The 16,124-nt window shown below is 49.2% G+C and overlaps 1 protein-coding gene across 1 annotated transcript; it reads right to left on the bottom strand.

Annotated features, from left to right (window-relative positions):
• Window positions 1-700: 700 nt before the first annotated feature.
• Window positions 701-15,402, bottom strand: LOC124657016 (disease resistance protein RGA5-like). The gene is made up of 2 exons (XM_047195647.1): window positions 14,528-15,402; window positions 701-2,657 (listed from the first exon to the last, which is right to left on the bottom strand). The coding sequence occupies exons 1-2, from the start codon at window positions 15,376-15,378 to the stop codon at window positions 701-703; spliced, it is 2,808 nt and encodes a 935-aa protein (XP_047051603.1). The 5' UTR covers window positions 15,379-15,402.
• Window positions 15,403-16,124: the final 722 nt, after the last annotated feature.

Genomic DNA, 16,124 nt, shown 5'->3' with positions numbered 1-16,124 from the left:
CGCAGCGCGGTCGTCTTATTCCTCATCAGCGCCGTACTAGATCACATCCCAGAGGCGCTGCCCCTGGAGTTGCACCTCATCACCATTGCCCACTCCGCATAATTCGAGCGGGTGAGAGTGGGGTAGTTCATGGAGCCGGTGCTCTCCCGCACGACACTCCCGTACTGCCATCTCGCCACCGCCGCGACGCGCTCCTGCCTCGTCGCTTGATCGGGGACTAGGAGGGACGGCGACTAGCCGTCGCCGGCGGCTTGGACTTGCCACTGCCACTCCCCTCAGCCGCAGTCCCGGCGTCCTTCGCCGGTGGTGTCTTGGACATGGCTCTGGTACCAAATGCAGTTGTCGATCTCTCGCAACTCTCTAATTAAACTGAAGAAAAAACGAGACACAGAGTGACAAGTTTTGGCGCAGTGTAAAAATACTGCTTTTCTGTTCTTGCTTTCTTCCTTTTATTCATGCTGAGATCGTGGAGCTACTCCCCTATCTGGACGTTCCATCCCACGTCCGGAGATTACTCGCGATCCTACAACCTCGGAATGGATCGCACAGACCGCGTCCACTCCTGACAAAGTGCTAACCGAAAACTAGATAACTGAAACACTAGGCCTAACTGAAACTCGCAGCTGTACCGTGTGTCTTCAACGGCCAAAACAGCTACTACTTCAGGCGACAGAGAGGTGAGAAGGTTCTTCAGTCCTCACTACAATATGATGACCATGATGGGATGTTTCGGATGAGCGTTCGCTGCACCCCTCAACACAGCCTTGGCTTTGCCGATCTGCTCATAGCTGGAATTATCATCCTGAAGCATAGCCCACACAAGCTCGAGCAGAGGAAGGTGCGCCATGCCGCAGTCAACCTCACCACTTGCGATTAATTGCGCTGAGACCTCGAACCTAAGGCGCTGAAGCCTTGGCATAGCTCCAGGTGGGAAAAGACATGGTGTCACCGGAAACCCCTTGAATCTGCACTCTCTCGCAGATGTGAAGGCATCGGCGCCCACAACCAACTTTCCCATCACGCGAACTGCACCCAGCCAAAGAAAACGAAGAGCAGGCAGCATCCCAATGATCTGAATGTCTCCCCCCTGCAGTTCTTCCACGTCTATTATCAGGCTGGAGAGAACAGGAAGTGACGTTGGATTAATCCACTTTGGTAGTCTCAAAAACAAATCCGCACATTTACTCCAGTTTCCCCATGACTCAAACTTATGGAGGTGTGGAGGGAGCATCCAGCCTTCACGCATGAGATCTATCAATCTGCAACCATTCCAAATCTCCAGAATTTGCAGTTTTAGCAGATTTCCTAGGGACTTGATTAACACATTGGTCAGATCCACATCCATTTTAGACCAGTCAATTGAGAGCATCCAAACCTTGGTCAGTTCGCTCAGCTCTTTCACAATGTGAGGCGATAAGGATATGTTTACCCCTTTCAGCACTTCAAGAGATGTCAAGAGCCCCATTCCTTTTGGTAGCCTTGTTCTTTTATCAACACATAGGCATTTCAAATGTGTTAGATGAACAACACTTGCAGGTAACTTTTCTATTCTAGTTCCCTCAATGTCTATTGTCTGCAAAAGCTGTAACTTTCCAATGTCCACGGGAAGCTCGTGAACATCTGCATTCTTTAGCCCTAGGTACCTTAGGTGAAGCAAATTCCCGACATACTTGAGGCTGATACAGGAGATACTTTCATGGCCGCCACAATTTCCAAGATCCAATACACGTAAAAACTGCAAGCTTGAGAGGGATGGCAACCAATCACATGTAGCGGGAGAGAAAACAACAAAGGACCTCAATTTTGACAGGCTAGTGATATCAAATCGATGGTTGGGAAACTTTGCCTTGCTATTATGTAGCGATAACCTCCGAACTTTCCATTGCAGATTACTTGCATGCCTTTCAGCACGATCCAATATGGAGACAAATTTTTCTTCAGCTGACAATGAGCAGATAAGATCGAGTACCATATCATGTATTTGGCAAGCTACTACCATTCCTTCACCATTGATTAATGTTGGCTGGATCAAGCTTCTATTAATGAGTTCGTTGAAATAATGCTCTCCAATCTTGAATAACCTACTTTCTTCTTTGTCACATTGGATAAAGCCTTCAGCTATCCACATCCATATCAACCAATCTTTCTCAATCATAAAATCTTCTGGAAATATACTTAGATATAATAAGCATGACTTCAGATGAGAGGACAAATCGTAGTAGCTGAGTGACAATATCCTCTTCATATCCTTCAGAATTGCATCTTCTGTAACTCCACGGCCAATTGAAGCGAGCAAATGCGACCACTCATCTTTTTCATTTATCTCTTGTTTACTAGCCAGGAGGCTAGCTATAGTAATAATCGCTAATGGTACACCACCACATTTCTTTAATATCTCTGTCGATACTACAAGCAAATCATGTGGACATTTCTCCTCGCTTTGAAATATTCTTCTATGGAAGAGTATTTCAGAGTCTTCAAAAGAAAGAGGTTTCATTTTGTAAATCATGTCGTCACCGGAAGAGGCACATGCTTCCGAGACATTCATGTTGCGGGTAGTTGTGACGACCCGACTATAGAGACTGTTTTTATACAAAGCACAATTGATATATCTCCATGTTTCTTCTTCCCATATGTCATCAATTACAATGAGGTACCTACGCCAATTATTTGATATCATTAGTTGGCAAGGCAATCCATATACAACTGATTTTTTCAACAAAAATATACTTTGATAAGATGGGTTGGCAAAACATACAGTAAGGCAAAGTATACGAATCTATTACTACTGTAGTTACATACTCAGAAAATTTCCACCTTAAGTGAAGAAAAAAAAACTTTATGATCGTTAATTTTATGGGACCCACGATGACGATTCCAACTATAGGTCGATCTCGGGATTTGCATTCCGAAAGCAGAGCTTCGAGCCACCACCCTCAACAAGGGCACGATGCAGGCGCGCGTCGACATTGCCAGATCCTAATCAAGTGCTTCCACGAGAGTGTACAACCTCGATGTTCTGCTTCTACCAGTCGATGACGTCCCATACCACCACTCCTCCAACCATTGTTGCATCACCTTCAATCGAACAACAAGTGACCTGAAGTCGCCAGAAGCAAAAAAGTGCGTAGCACCTGCCAGGATCATGCATGCCTTAACGCCTCCTCGTGAGACGTCGTGCATATCTCCGCCATTGGCGAAGGGCGGAAATAATACGAGGTAGGTAGAAATCCAAAAAAGTGATGCAAAGAACAAAATAGTCCGGACTCCGTAGAAGTTAATCATATACTCCTACATCTCACAACTTAGGGCATCTCCAACGCTCCGACTCAAACGGACGTATTGGGACATCCGATTTTAGTTGTTCGAAACGTCCGCGACCCAATTTAGTCATCAACGCTCCTAACCCAAATAACTACTACTCCTTCTCCCCTACTAGTAGTACTACTTCAAAAATATGAACCAGCGAGGGTGACGTCGGAGGCGAGCAGTGGCGGGCGTGGCTCGGCCGTGGCCGACCTCAAGCTCGCGGCGGCGGCCCGCCGGCCTCCTCCTAGCCCTGGCCGTGCTGTTGGCGGGCGTAGGCCCCGTTCCTCGCCGCGTGCACGGCCCCGTCCTCGCCGCGGGTGCGGTGATGCCCCTTGCCGCCGTGAGCACGCGGCCTCGTCCGCCGTCGTGCGCGGCCCCATCCGCCGTCGCCCCTTGCCGCACTTGTGTTGGGCGGCCCCGTCCACCGCCCGTGCGTGCCCAGCACGCGAGGACGGAGCCCGGGAGACGAGCGGCGAGCTGGAGCTCCATGGCCAGGGCGAGCTCCTCGAGCCGGAGCGCCGCACCGCACGTGATGCAGCGTGCCGTTGAGGCGTGCAAGCCCGCGGCGGCGAGGGGCGGCCGGCGCCCGCAGAGCCTGGAGCGCGCACGGCGTGGAGCGACGCGGCCGGCGCCCGCGCAAGCCGGCGTGGAGGAGCGACAGGGCTGGCGACGCGGCCGGCGTGGCGGGACTCTGGGCGCCCTTGGCCGTGGCTCGCGCGGGCGGGGTGGCGGGGCTCCGGGCGCCCTTGGTCATGGCGCGACGCGGCCGGCGTGGCGGGGCTCTGGGCGCCCTTGGCCGTGGCTCGCGCGGCCGGCGTGGCAAGCGGCTGTCGCCCTGCGCGTCGCCGTCGATGAGCTTTGCCGCTGGAGTTCCTTTTGGAAGCAGCAACTTCCGGCATGGATGGAAAAAAGTGAGGAGTCGGCGATGGGGTGCGGCCGGCGTGGGCGACGGCGGCGGTTGGCCAGGCCAGCCAAAATCCGGTGGATGTTCCGGTCATCTCCATGCGAAAAAGAAGACAGAGGAGAGAGAAGGTGTGAGCCTGGGTGGATAAAAACGGACGTCCGGAGCCGTCCCGAGCTATCCAGACAGACGCAAAGTCCGCCCTGATTTAAGTCGGGTTTGGGTCACCCCGAACATTAATAGCCGTTCGTTTTGCATTTGCGTCCGTGCGTTGGGACATGTTTTTACCTAAAAGGACGCACGCGGACGTTTTACGTACCCACGTTGGAGATGCCCTTAGGGCGTAAAATTCTTGGCACGGTTATTAACGAGAGGTTAGCCATGGCCGCTCGGCCTCACCGGCCTCCGAACTGCCGCACAGTGGAACGCTGAGGGCACCAGCCAGGGAGAATCGAGCATCTGCAGATGCGGCCGTGGCCCTCTGTTATTTGGCCAGTTGAGCACCGGTGGCGATTTTGACAAAAATAATCTATTTGTGAAAGAAAAGCACAGAATGACCCTCTGGTCAAACTATTTCACCGGGCTAACCTTTTTGTGTGGCGCAGGTGTGGCGCCCATGCGAACGGCGCCACACATCCATGCCGACGTGGCGCGGTCGACGATGCGCGCCGTTGACCAGCCGATGTGGCAGGGTGTGGCGTGGTTCGCATGGGCGCCACACATTGAAGTGTGGCGTCCGCCCCCGCCCAGCCTGACCCGGTCCTTCTTCTCCTCTTTATTTCGCGTGAAGAACACGGGCGGCCGGCGGTTCCTTCTCCGCCCCCCTCCCCCCCCACCAAATCCACCACTAAATCCTTAGATCTGCCCGGGCATTCTCATCCCAATCCCTTCCTCAAGGTATTCTCCCTCGATCCCCTTTGTTTCATCCATGATTTTCTCGGATTTAATTCGATTTAAGATATGGAACCCTAGATATGAAAATCTTAGAACTTGAATCCATGTGCTCATGTATGTGTTGAAATCCATATTCTCATGTATCTACATGTTGAAACCCTAGATTTGTTGGAACCCTAGACATCAAATTTCAATAAATGTGTACGTGTAGGAACCCTAGATATGTATGTATCCATATTCTTATGTATGTATGTGTGTGTTGACACCCTCGATTTCTTGGAACCCTAGATATATTCTCATGTATGTGTGGCTCATATTTGTTAGTGGAACCAAAATTTAGAACATGTATGGTCACAAATATGGTAGTTCTTATTGTGTGTATTTGTGAAAAAAATGTAGGATGGTGTGGCTCCTAGATCATGAGTATGACAAGGAACACCAGGCATATCATATCGCGGAAAGGGGGAAAGTACTAATATTTATTTTTGTTAACACCTCTTGTTTTATTCCATTGGATATGGCATAATATTTTGTGTATGGATGTGCTTGTAGGTTCTTGAGGCCTTGAAGATTCGTTACCACGGTAGCATGAACGACATGCCGTATGACGAGCGGTACACGAAGTTCATCCAGACTACCGGTATTCTCCCGTTCTTCACGCTTGTAAGCCGGGGGCCGCCGAACATGAACGCCACGACACTCACCGCCCTTGTCAACCGGTGGAGGCCGGAGACGAACACCTTCCACTTGAGGGCCGACGAGATGACCCCTACTCTGCAGGATGTTTCCATGATCCTTGGTCTTCCTATTCAAGGCGAGGCACTATGTATGAACACAACTTCTGATGGGTGGCTCTAGCAGATGGAGGGGCTTATTGGCATGGCTCCTCCGGAGTCAGAAAATAAAAAGGATAGAGCTCCCGCCGGCGCACCTTTCCTTTGGATCAGGACTAACTTTGGACAATGCCCGGCTGTCAAGACATACACCCGAGTGTACTTGTGGTATGTCATTTCGAGGAATCTCTTTGCTGACAGTGGTGGGAAGTTGGCCCATTGGTATTGGCTCAAGGCGCTGAAGAAGTTGGAGCACAAGTGGAGTTGGGGAACAACGGCACTTGCCTACCTGTACCGTCAGGTAATGATGGGAAGTTGGCTCATTCTTGTATAGTAGTATGTTAGACAAAGTACTAACCAAATTTCGTATGTACGCAGTTGGACGAAGGTTATCGCAGGACTGGTGTCGACGGTATTGGTGGATGCATGCTCCTACTTTCCGTATGGAGATGGGAACACCTACCAGTTGGGCGGCCCGAGAGATTCAAGAAGAGGCGGTGGACTCATTACGAGAACCTTGATCGGGAGCCCACTTGGGCATACATTTGGGACACTGTCTCGGAGATGACGAACGATCCAATGGTCATGTACAAGCAGTACACTGAGGAGTTGGACACTTTTACCGCTGAGCAGGTAACCTTTCTAAAGCCATCACTCTTTTGTTATCCTATTACATAAATTCTATTGGCATGTTGTAAATTCTGAAATATTTGTATGATGTAGGTGGATTGGGAGCCATATGGTAGCTTTGACCATATTGGCTTGGCGATGAGTGACCTCAACCCCAAGTGCTTGGAGGAGGCGGATTACGAGCGTATGCGCTGCCCACTCATATGCATGTGGCTTGTTGAATACCACCAGCCGCACAGAGTGATGAGATAGTTTAGGTTGTATCAGGAGAGCCCACCTCAGTGGCAAGACACGGACCACGCGCTCCGTAGGTAAACTTGTTCATTGAAGCGACGGAAGCATATTTTATCCATTGTTCTATTCAATTCACTGAACAAAAATATGCTCCAATGTCTTGCAGGCTTGATAGGCAGCGGCAGAGGAAGATCACGAATTGGCCTGATCAGCACAGGAACCACGTGCCAGCGTTTGCGTATTGTTTGGACGTGGTACGGAATGGCGGCCATGTCATGGTTAAGCCGTACGACCCATAAGCTTTCAACAACTATCTCCATTGGTTTCTGAGGAGCACGTGTATCGAGTTAGTGAACCATGCATACGAGGAAGAACTGTTGGAAGAGCCTATCATGTTCGACGAGGTTGCGCAAAGCCAATACGACAGGATAGTTCGAGGAGGGAGGTAGACTTCTATTGCTTCCTCCCTGAACTTTGTGGTAATGTATTCTCTCATTAGCCCGTTCGTCATCCATATTGCCATGTGCTCGCTCAAATTGTTTAGAATATGTTTGTCATAGTGGACCAGGATCCAAAAGACTGCTGATGAGTGCGAGGTTGTTTGGGATTAGAGCCTTGAAGATGAAAATGCAAGCTCAGCCCTCCGGAATTTCATTAAGGTATGGTTACCAACTTTGAACTCTAGCAATTGCATTTGGTGACTTTCTAACTCCGAATTTCATGACACAGCGCACTGCACAGAAGTTGTGACGCTTAGGCAACTTGCTTGGTTGCCGCGACGGCGGAATTGCTTCATCATCTTCTGAAGAAGAACGTTGCGGTGCGGAGGTATGGACTCTTTTGTCGCCGTAAAACATGTGCTTAGTAATTTCAGTTTTTGCTGACCATTTGTTCATGTTTGGCAAGATTCTTAACGACGGCAATATGACTCAAGCTCAGAAGGACCCGCATTTCAAAAGGTCTGCTTATCAGTTGAAGCCTCGGGGAAGGCTCCGAACCGTTACACACCGGAAGATTATGTGAACCGAGGAAAGAAGGTTGTGCTTGAGTCCGATGAGGAGCCACCGCGGAGACCAGCTTTGAGGAGGATGAGGAACGATGAGCCGTCATCTTCAGAGGAGGAGGAGAAGGAGGAAGAAGAGCGACCCCCGAGGCCGCCACGGGCAGGCGTCCAGAAGCAGTCCGCGAGGAGGGGATGTAGATCTTAGATGAATTTGCTACGTGTTGCGTGAACTCTGTTTTCGATGAACTCTAGCTATGTCACGGAATTGGACCATGTCATCATTTCTATATGTTGTTCGAATTCTATCTTAAAATGTATGAATCTATGTGCCATGATGTGTGCTATGTGTATGATGTGTGTATGAAATTGCTATTGATATGAATCTGTCACTTTGCAACCATGCCAAGTCAATTCTCTGATTTTTATACACAAGTCAATGTGCGGTGCCGATGCCATGGGCGCCACACAATACAACATTTTGGCTGAAAACCCCTTCAACATTGTCATAACATGTAGCCATTTGGGAGTCCGTCTTCCTCGCCGAAATTACATGAACTCTTCAACCTTCGTTGGGAACTCACAGTTCCTAGCAATTTCCTTCTCCGTTTCTTCGGTGTAGTTCTGGAAATAGACATTCAACTTCTCAAATGTGTATTGAATTATTGCCATCACGGGCAATGCACGGACACCCTCCAGCACATTGTTGAAGCACTCAGCCAGTGCTTGTCATTTGACCATATCTCCTCCCATCCTCATCATAAGCTCGTGCCCACTTTGAGTTAAATATAAGGTGCCTCTAAAGAAACTCAAAACCACCTGCGTTGAGCTCTTTGTGCTTCAGCAAGCCGTTGTATAGGTTTGCGAAGCGGCGCTTGGAGTAAGCGAGGCAACAATTTTGAAGAAGGTCAGACAACTATTTATTCTTACATGCCCGGTAGAAGTTTGCACAAAAATGCCTTATGCACCATCGGTGGTGCACGGGAGCATGCCCGGGAATGTCAAGCTCCACCGCTTTGAGAATTCCTTGATGACGATCCGAGATAACACACACTTTGAGGGTGGTATGACCCTCGTCCTAAATATATGGAAAAATCATTCCCAGTTATCATTGTTCTCAACATTTACCAATGCAAAAGCCAATGGTACTAAACGGTTGCTCGCATCATTTGCTATTGCCACCAATAGTGTGCCCTTGTACTGCCCGGTCAAGAAGGTACCATCAACGGCGATGACCAGCCTACAATGTTCGAATTCCCTCGTGCATTTCTCGAATGACCAAAATGCACGGTGAAATACCCTCACTCTTTTACCGTCATGCAATGTCATTTTGGTACTAGAATGCTCCACCACATGAACCATGCCCGGGTTAGTAGCGGCCGTCGCTAACAACAACCTAGGGACTCAGTTGTATGCTTCCTCCCAATCACCGTACAACATCTTGAATGCAGCTTGTTTGGCCTTCCATGCCTTCCCATACTTGACGTCGTAGTCAAAGCGGGATTTTGCCATATCTTGCACGGACCTAATGCGCATGGTTGGAAGTGATGATATCTCAGCCGAGAGCTTGTATGCAATGAACTCAGATGTGAGTTGACGGTGGTCCGGCTGCGCATCCTTCCCATCAAGCTTCGGCCCCCGGCACATGTGAGTGGCTACACAACTTGTTATGTGCCAAGAGGGCCCTATTTTGAAAGGTCTTGCACGGATAATCCATGGGCACCTTTTATCTACACATTTTAGCATGTACCGCTTCTTCAAGTCCGAGTGAACAACGGTGTAAGGGCGATGATGCTTAATCGAGAACTCCTTCAACCATACCTTCAATTCCAAGAAGGTATCAAACGTTAGCCCTTTAAAGATCATAGCCGTCCTCGCATCCACATCTCTCTTGGAAATTGGCCTAGCTCCAAGAAGTAAACTTTTTCCACCATCATCAACCACGGCTCCATACGCAAGACTAACATCACGGAACAATGGTATCCGAATATCCCGTTCGGTTACCTTCTTGGAGATCTCGGCTCTTTCGGCTTCTTTAGCCTTAAAGCCATCCTCATAAACTTCTTCATCTGGTCCATCATCATCCGAGTCCGACGCATAGCATCGAGAATAAGGAATGGAGTGGTCCATGTCCTCTTGCATCAAATATGCATCCAAATCACCGACATTGTTGTAATTCATCTCAAAACCATTATCACCATCGTCATGCTCGTCATACTCCTTCTCCGACGGTGGATCTTGGGCAATGGGAGATTGGACAATGGGAGATTCGGTGGCTTCTTCTTGGCTCATGGGTGGTGGACTCCTAGCTTCAACGGGGGAGGAGCACCGGTTAAGGTCAAGCTCGATATGAGCATCAACCGTCTTGGTTGCAAACAACTCCAAAGCCTTGTCTTGTGACTCGGCCACCGTCTCCTTGTAAACGGACCAACGTTGTTCGGAGTTGATACGCATTGTCTTCCAACGGGTGTGCATTCCAAACCCCACATTATGTCTTCCCTCTAGCTCAACACCATCATTTGGCTCATTCCAATTCAACTCAATCCTCACTTGTGCTACCACCCCGGCAAAGCTAGGGCTACGGTCAAACACCAAGTCAACCTCTTCCGGATCCGGCTCTCGGTTTCCCTTTAAATAAGCATCCTTGTCCACATGATGAACATGAACAATTCTTTCCATCCCCCTAGCGTAATGTGAACAACACATACATACATGTGTTCATTAGTTACCATAATCAACACAAATCAACCTAGCCCTACCACTTGTACTACTTCAACAAAACCTAAGATCCAACAAAATCTAGATCCACCCTCAAATCAACTTAGGGTTTCACATGTAGATCCAACCAAATCCATCAATTCATTGGATGCAAAGAAGGGGAAGGGAGGAGATTACCTCAAGGAACGGGTTGGGAACGGTCTCCACGGACAGATCCAACGAAATCCACCAAGATTTGAGAGGGATTTGGGTGGGGGAGAGAGGTGGGGTGGCTGGTCTGAGGAGGAGGAAGAAGAGCTGAGCAGGAAATGAGGAGGGTCGGGCTGGGGTGGGCGCGGGCGCCACACTTAAGTGGATGTGTGGCGCCCTTCGGAACGGCGCCACACTTTCAATGTGTGGTGCCCATGCGAACGACGCCACACATCCTGCCATGTCGGCTGGTCAACGGCGCGCATCGTCGACCGCACCACATCAGCATGGATGTGTGGCGCTGTTTGCATGGGCGCCACACAATGAGGTGTGGCGCCGATGGCAAGGGCGCTACACAAAAGCGTTAGTCCGGTGAAATAGTTTAGCCGGAGGGTCATTCTATGTTTTTTTTTCACAAATATGTTATTTTTGTCAAAATCGCCAGCACCGGTGGACGCGGTCGTGGCCCTCTGTTTGTCGGCCAGTCAACCACCGGCGGATACGGCGTGTCCCTCTGTTATTTGGCCAGTCGACCACCAGTGGACGCGGTCGTGACCCTATTTTCGTTGGCCAGTCGACCACCGGTGGACGCGGCCGTGGCCCTCTGTTCATCGGCCAGTCGATCGGCCACTGGCAGACGCGGCCGTGGCCGTGTGTCCTTTGGCGAGCCGCAGCTGGGCATGGATGTGGAGCTTCGGCAGCAGGACGTGGAGCCACAGCTAGACATGGACGTAGTGCTGCAGCTGGATGTGGAGCTTCGACAGCATGAAGTGGATCTGCAGGTGAACAAAGAGATCGTGGGGATATACGGCTCTCATTTCCCCCTCTCCTCTCTATCTCCTCCCTCCCGTCTGTGAGAGCGCCTCGACCGCATCGAGCCTCTCCCCCCTCCTCTCCGGCGGCTCAGCCGGCCGGAGACGATGGGGGAGAGGGGCTCGGCCCTCTCTCTACAGTTCTAGGTTTAGCTGTTTTAGATCTACCCATGTGGAGACTGGCGATATGCCATGAGGGTTCAAGCTGCCGAGGTCCTCGAGCTCCTCATGGTGGTGATTGATGGTGCTATGCTTGCTCCTGGCGCTCTGGTGGAAGGAGCCGGAGGAGTACACGGCGGCGTCAAGATCTCTTCAATAAAGCTCGATCTGAGCTCTCCAGATCGGGGAGAAGAGATTGATTCGCTTCCTTTTCTCGGCCATCGAGGTGATGGGCGCGGAGGCAAGCCTCGATCTGTTCTTCTTTGCAGATCTGCAAGGCTATGGTGTTGGAAGATTGTGGAATCTCTCTGGCGAGTTCTTCATTGGGGGGCCAAAGCCGGCTTCGCTGCCCCGCCCCCAAATTCCATGGTCGACAGGCGACCCTCGTCCAGGAGTTCAACCTCCCCTGGAGGCTCTCTTCAATCTCGCGCTGGAGCTCGCCATGGCTTCTTCTCCAAGTGGTTCGTCCCTGGGGAAGCTGAGATGGCCGGCGCGGTTGAGTTCTCGCCGGAATGGAGAGCACATCGAGCTAATCTCTCTCCGATCTCGGCGCTCTGCGCTTGGAGGTCACCGGCGTGCGGTGGAGATGGTACCCAGGCACTTGATTGCTTTTCCTATATTGTTGCTAGGGTCCTTTTTGCAATTTTCGTGGCCTGTACCTCAAATTCTAGGTTTTCTAGGGCAGTATATGTAAAAGGGCAACGATGTAATATTTGTACCCACCGCTGGTAATGGAATCTGCCTGGCCTTTCGAGGCCATCTTCGTTAAAAAAAAAGAGATCGTGAGAGGCCGTGGATGTTAACTCGGCACAAAAGTCGAAGCACAGCCGCCGGGAGAGAATTGTGACCAGTTTTTGAGGAGGGGGAAACGGGAAGCAAGGGTAAAATCGTGATCCGAGCGATACCGGTGACCCAATGCCTAAGCTATGAGGAAAAGTAGTAATTTTTTCCGCCCTAAGCTGTGAGACAAAGGGAGTATATAACTCAAGCACAATCACTTATACAATAAAAATAGAAACATATTTGACTATAAGAATCTACAAACATACCAATAATACCAGCTCAATGTTAAGTCTAATTCTCAGCCTATGAATAAGGAGTAACTCAAGGTTATGTTTTACGTAGTAAGATATATGATAAATCTTTGTACGTAGTCTTTGTTTTTTGGCTTGAAGTCATTTTTGCACACTATTCACTAAAAAAGCATAACTTTCTCATTGAATCTGTTTTTTACGTATGACTACTCAAATTGTTCACAAAAAACAGGTGTATCCCAATGTATTCACCAAAACCCAAAGTAGGGCAGCTGCCGTACCTTGCCCTAAGGGGAGTTTCGCCCCTGACTACCGCTGGCCAGGCTTGACTTGACACCTTCATAACAGACATCGTGCGTAGCACCTGCTGATTCGAATCAAACCGGATCTCGACGTTTAGGGGGCATCCCATACCACCGCCAGCCTCAGACCTCCCCATACAATGGTGCTTGATACCATGACCAAATTGAAGATCCGGGCTTCGTGTCATCCACATGACCATGATGCCTGCCGGCCACCATCGATAGACTAGAGAAGTAGTAGTCGAGCAGATCGCGGGCCAAAGATCCACCGCTAGACCAAGCATCGACTATTGTGCTGCCACACAACAGGAGCCGTCGTTAGTTTCCTCTTTCCCGCCTCAAACTACTGCCAGCCATGTATCGTAGGCCCGAGGAACCAGGCTGCGACAGAGGGCACCGCCTCATGGCCAGCGACGGTTGCCTTATATATCCAGCCACCAGTAGACCGGCCAGCACCATCCCGGGACCGCCGCCCCGGAGCCCATCTCTGCCATGCACGCATCTAGCCCAGAGGTCTCATGTCACTAGAAGTAGGAGGAGACGAGATCCTCCGTCATCGAGATGGGATTTGCCCGCTGGCTTCTTCTAGCGGCGATCAGGAGATGCGGAGGAGGGGTGGGGGCATCGGCTAGGGTTTTTCCCGGGCCAACCCAGGGAGCGACGCAAGCATTTCAGTATAGTGACTTTTACATTTGCCATACCTGTTTTAAACTTTTAATTAGAGCCCGACTCCTTGCATTGCGTAGAAGACAAAAAATGTTCTTTAGATTTTTTTTTTTCATTGTCCATATGTGAGAACAAAGAGTGATCCAACCATGATAGGAAAAGGTACATGGCGTACGCTTGAAGGAAAAAAAAAACACGGAAAACCTAATTAGAGTATTGTTATTTACATGCTCCCCTACATGCAAAAAAAGATGTTGGAGTCTATGGTATATGTAATCATAATCCTTCTATTGTTTGATGAAAATGCATAGTTGTACTCCCTCCGTTCAGAATTATAAGACCGACACATATCCATAGGTCTTAAATCCTTTTATAGTATTTATTTTAAAACATGTACCATTAGGAAGTTTAGATTTTTTACTTTCTAATGAGATAATTTTATTATAATTCATGTTATGTTGGTCAAATTAACAACCTAGATATATGCGCCAGCCTTATAATTTCAAACAGAGGTAGTTTCTTCATAAATATGCCTGTACATCCACTGAATTACAACAAGCACGGGGTTAGTGACTCTTTGTATAATCGCTAACGGGTTCATGCACAAATATTAAGAAAGGCAGCATGAATTTATTAAAGTAGATATTAAATAGAACAACAAGACTAAGAAAAAAGGTGCGCGCACAAAAATGAAAATGAAATGGTTTTTAAAATGAGACATGGATGACAATGTAAAAATATAACAAAAAAGGAAATAAAGACATGAAATCCGTTATACATATATATCCATTTCATCCTTTCAAAATATATATGCTACTAGAAGAAAGCATTTTGTGAGATACATACCTCTTGTCCACAAGGAATTCACCAATTTCTTCTATGAGTAGCTTTTCATCCCTTGTTGTATTATGGACGTCTTTGAACTTTTCTTTGTCAAAGCCATAGAGGATGTCTTTAAAAACTTTCTTGATGTCTGGTTTATGACCCACGGGGACAAAAGCCGCGCAATCAAATTGAGCTTTGATCTTCTCATACACTGCTTTGGTGAGGGTTGTCTTGCCCAACCCACCAACACCAACAATAGAGATTGACATCAGTTGTTCCTTGGGACTCCCGTCCTCACCAATCAGAATTTTGATAAGATCATTCCTTGCGCGGTCAATGCCAACAAGCTTCTCCACATCCTTGTGCAGAGCTATCACACGAGGGTCAATTGTTGCGCCATTGCTAGTGGTAGCACCATTGCTAGTGCTAGTCATGTCAATCTGATACCTTGTATGCAGATCCGCCAACTCCTTGGCAAGACCCTGAGCTTCCTGGATGGCACCGGATATCTGATGCAGTGCTCTTCCCTTGCTAAATAATTTTCTCGTCTTTTTGAGAAATTTCTTGACTCGACTCTTCATGGTCATTGGCTCGCCGCTTGAACCCTGATCCACCCGGACCAGAAAGTCGTCAACAACATCCTCCATTTCGTAGGAGAGGTCTCTCACCTTGCCAGCCCAAATCACAACCTGCTCGTCGAGCTGGTCCGATGGCACGTCGCCAACCTTACGAAGGGCGGCATGCATCAGCTCCAGCTCTGTAAGGAGAGATTTTACACCTTTCTTCACTTTCTCCCCAAGGTTGTATTCATCGAGAAGCAGCTCACCGAGCTTACGGAGGACAGGGCTCATCGCCCCACTGGAGACCTCCATTACCTTAACCTTTCTTTGTCCTTGGTTCCTTGCTCACAATCAACGCACGGCTATGGCAGTGTCTTTGGATTGAAATTCTGTAATTCAAACATAATGGTTTCTATTAGATAAACAGAGCAAAATCCGGATCTGTGTGGTTCGCGAAAGTAAGAGCATCTCCACTCGTCCCCCCGACGAGGCCCCCGAGCGACGTTTTTTCCATCCGGACGGCGAAATTCGGCCCAGTCGCGCCCCCGGTTCCTCGTTTTCGTCCGGATTTGACCCTTCATCCATCCGGCGAGCCCACGCCATCCCCCGGCCCCCGGGGCGCGCTCGGGGACTCCGGACGAAGCTAAACCAACCGCCCACGCCCACGTGTCTCCTCTTTCGTCCGGATTCCCCGAGCCATCCTCTTTTTCCCCGAGAAACGCCGCTTGGGTAGCACACGACTGGGAAACTACTCCTCCCCACGCCAAATCTTCCTCCAATCCGGACGAAAAATTCGCCGGATTTGGACGTGGGGAGCGCCAACGAGTGGGGATGCTCTAACACTATGCATATACCTTGAATCCGGAGCAAATTTTGTAGAAATGCACCTAAACAGCAACTTTGAAGTTTCCACCTTCGGTTCGATGGAATACCAGCCCAAGATGAAGTGAGTAATGATGGAACTCCGCCTAGCACGATTCCACATCAAAATGACGAGAAAGAGCAAGACAAGTAGTATGAAAAATCACCACAAAAGAAAACAAAAAGAACAGTTCGCA

Source organism: Lolium rigidum, chromosome 5 (genome assembly GCF_022539505.1).
Source record: "Lolium rigidum isolate FL_2022 chromosome 5, APGP_CSIRO_Lrig_0.1, whole genome shotgun sequence".
In the NCBI taxonomy this organism is placed as follows: Eukaryota; Viridiplantae; Streptophyta; class Magnoliopsida; order Poales; family Poaceae; genus Lolium; species Lolium rigidum.
Note: the sequence above shows the minus strand (reverse complement) of the source record. Positions and strands in the feature narration are given on the sequence as shown.

Bases quoted from the DNA above. Each gene is read 5' to 3' on its own strand.
- LOC124657016 (XM_047195647.1), bottom strand. From the start codon at position 15,378: ATGGAGGTCTCCAGTGGGGCGATGAGCCCTGTCCTCCGTAAGCTCGGT. The intron at 2,658-14,527 runs GTATGTATCTCA...TAATTGGCGTAG, and splicing joins GAATTCCTTGTGGACAAGAG to GTACCTCATTGTAATTGATG.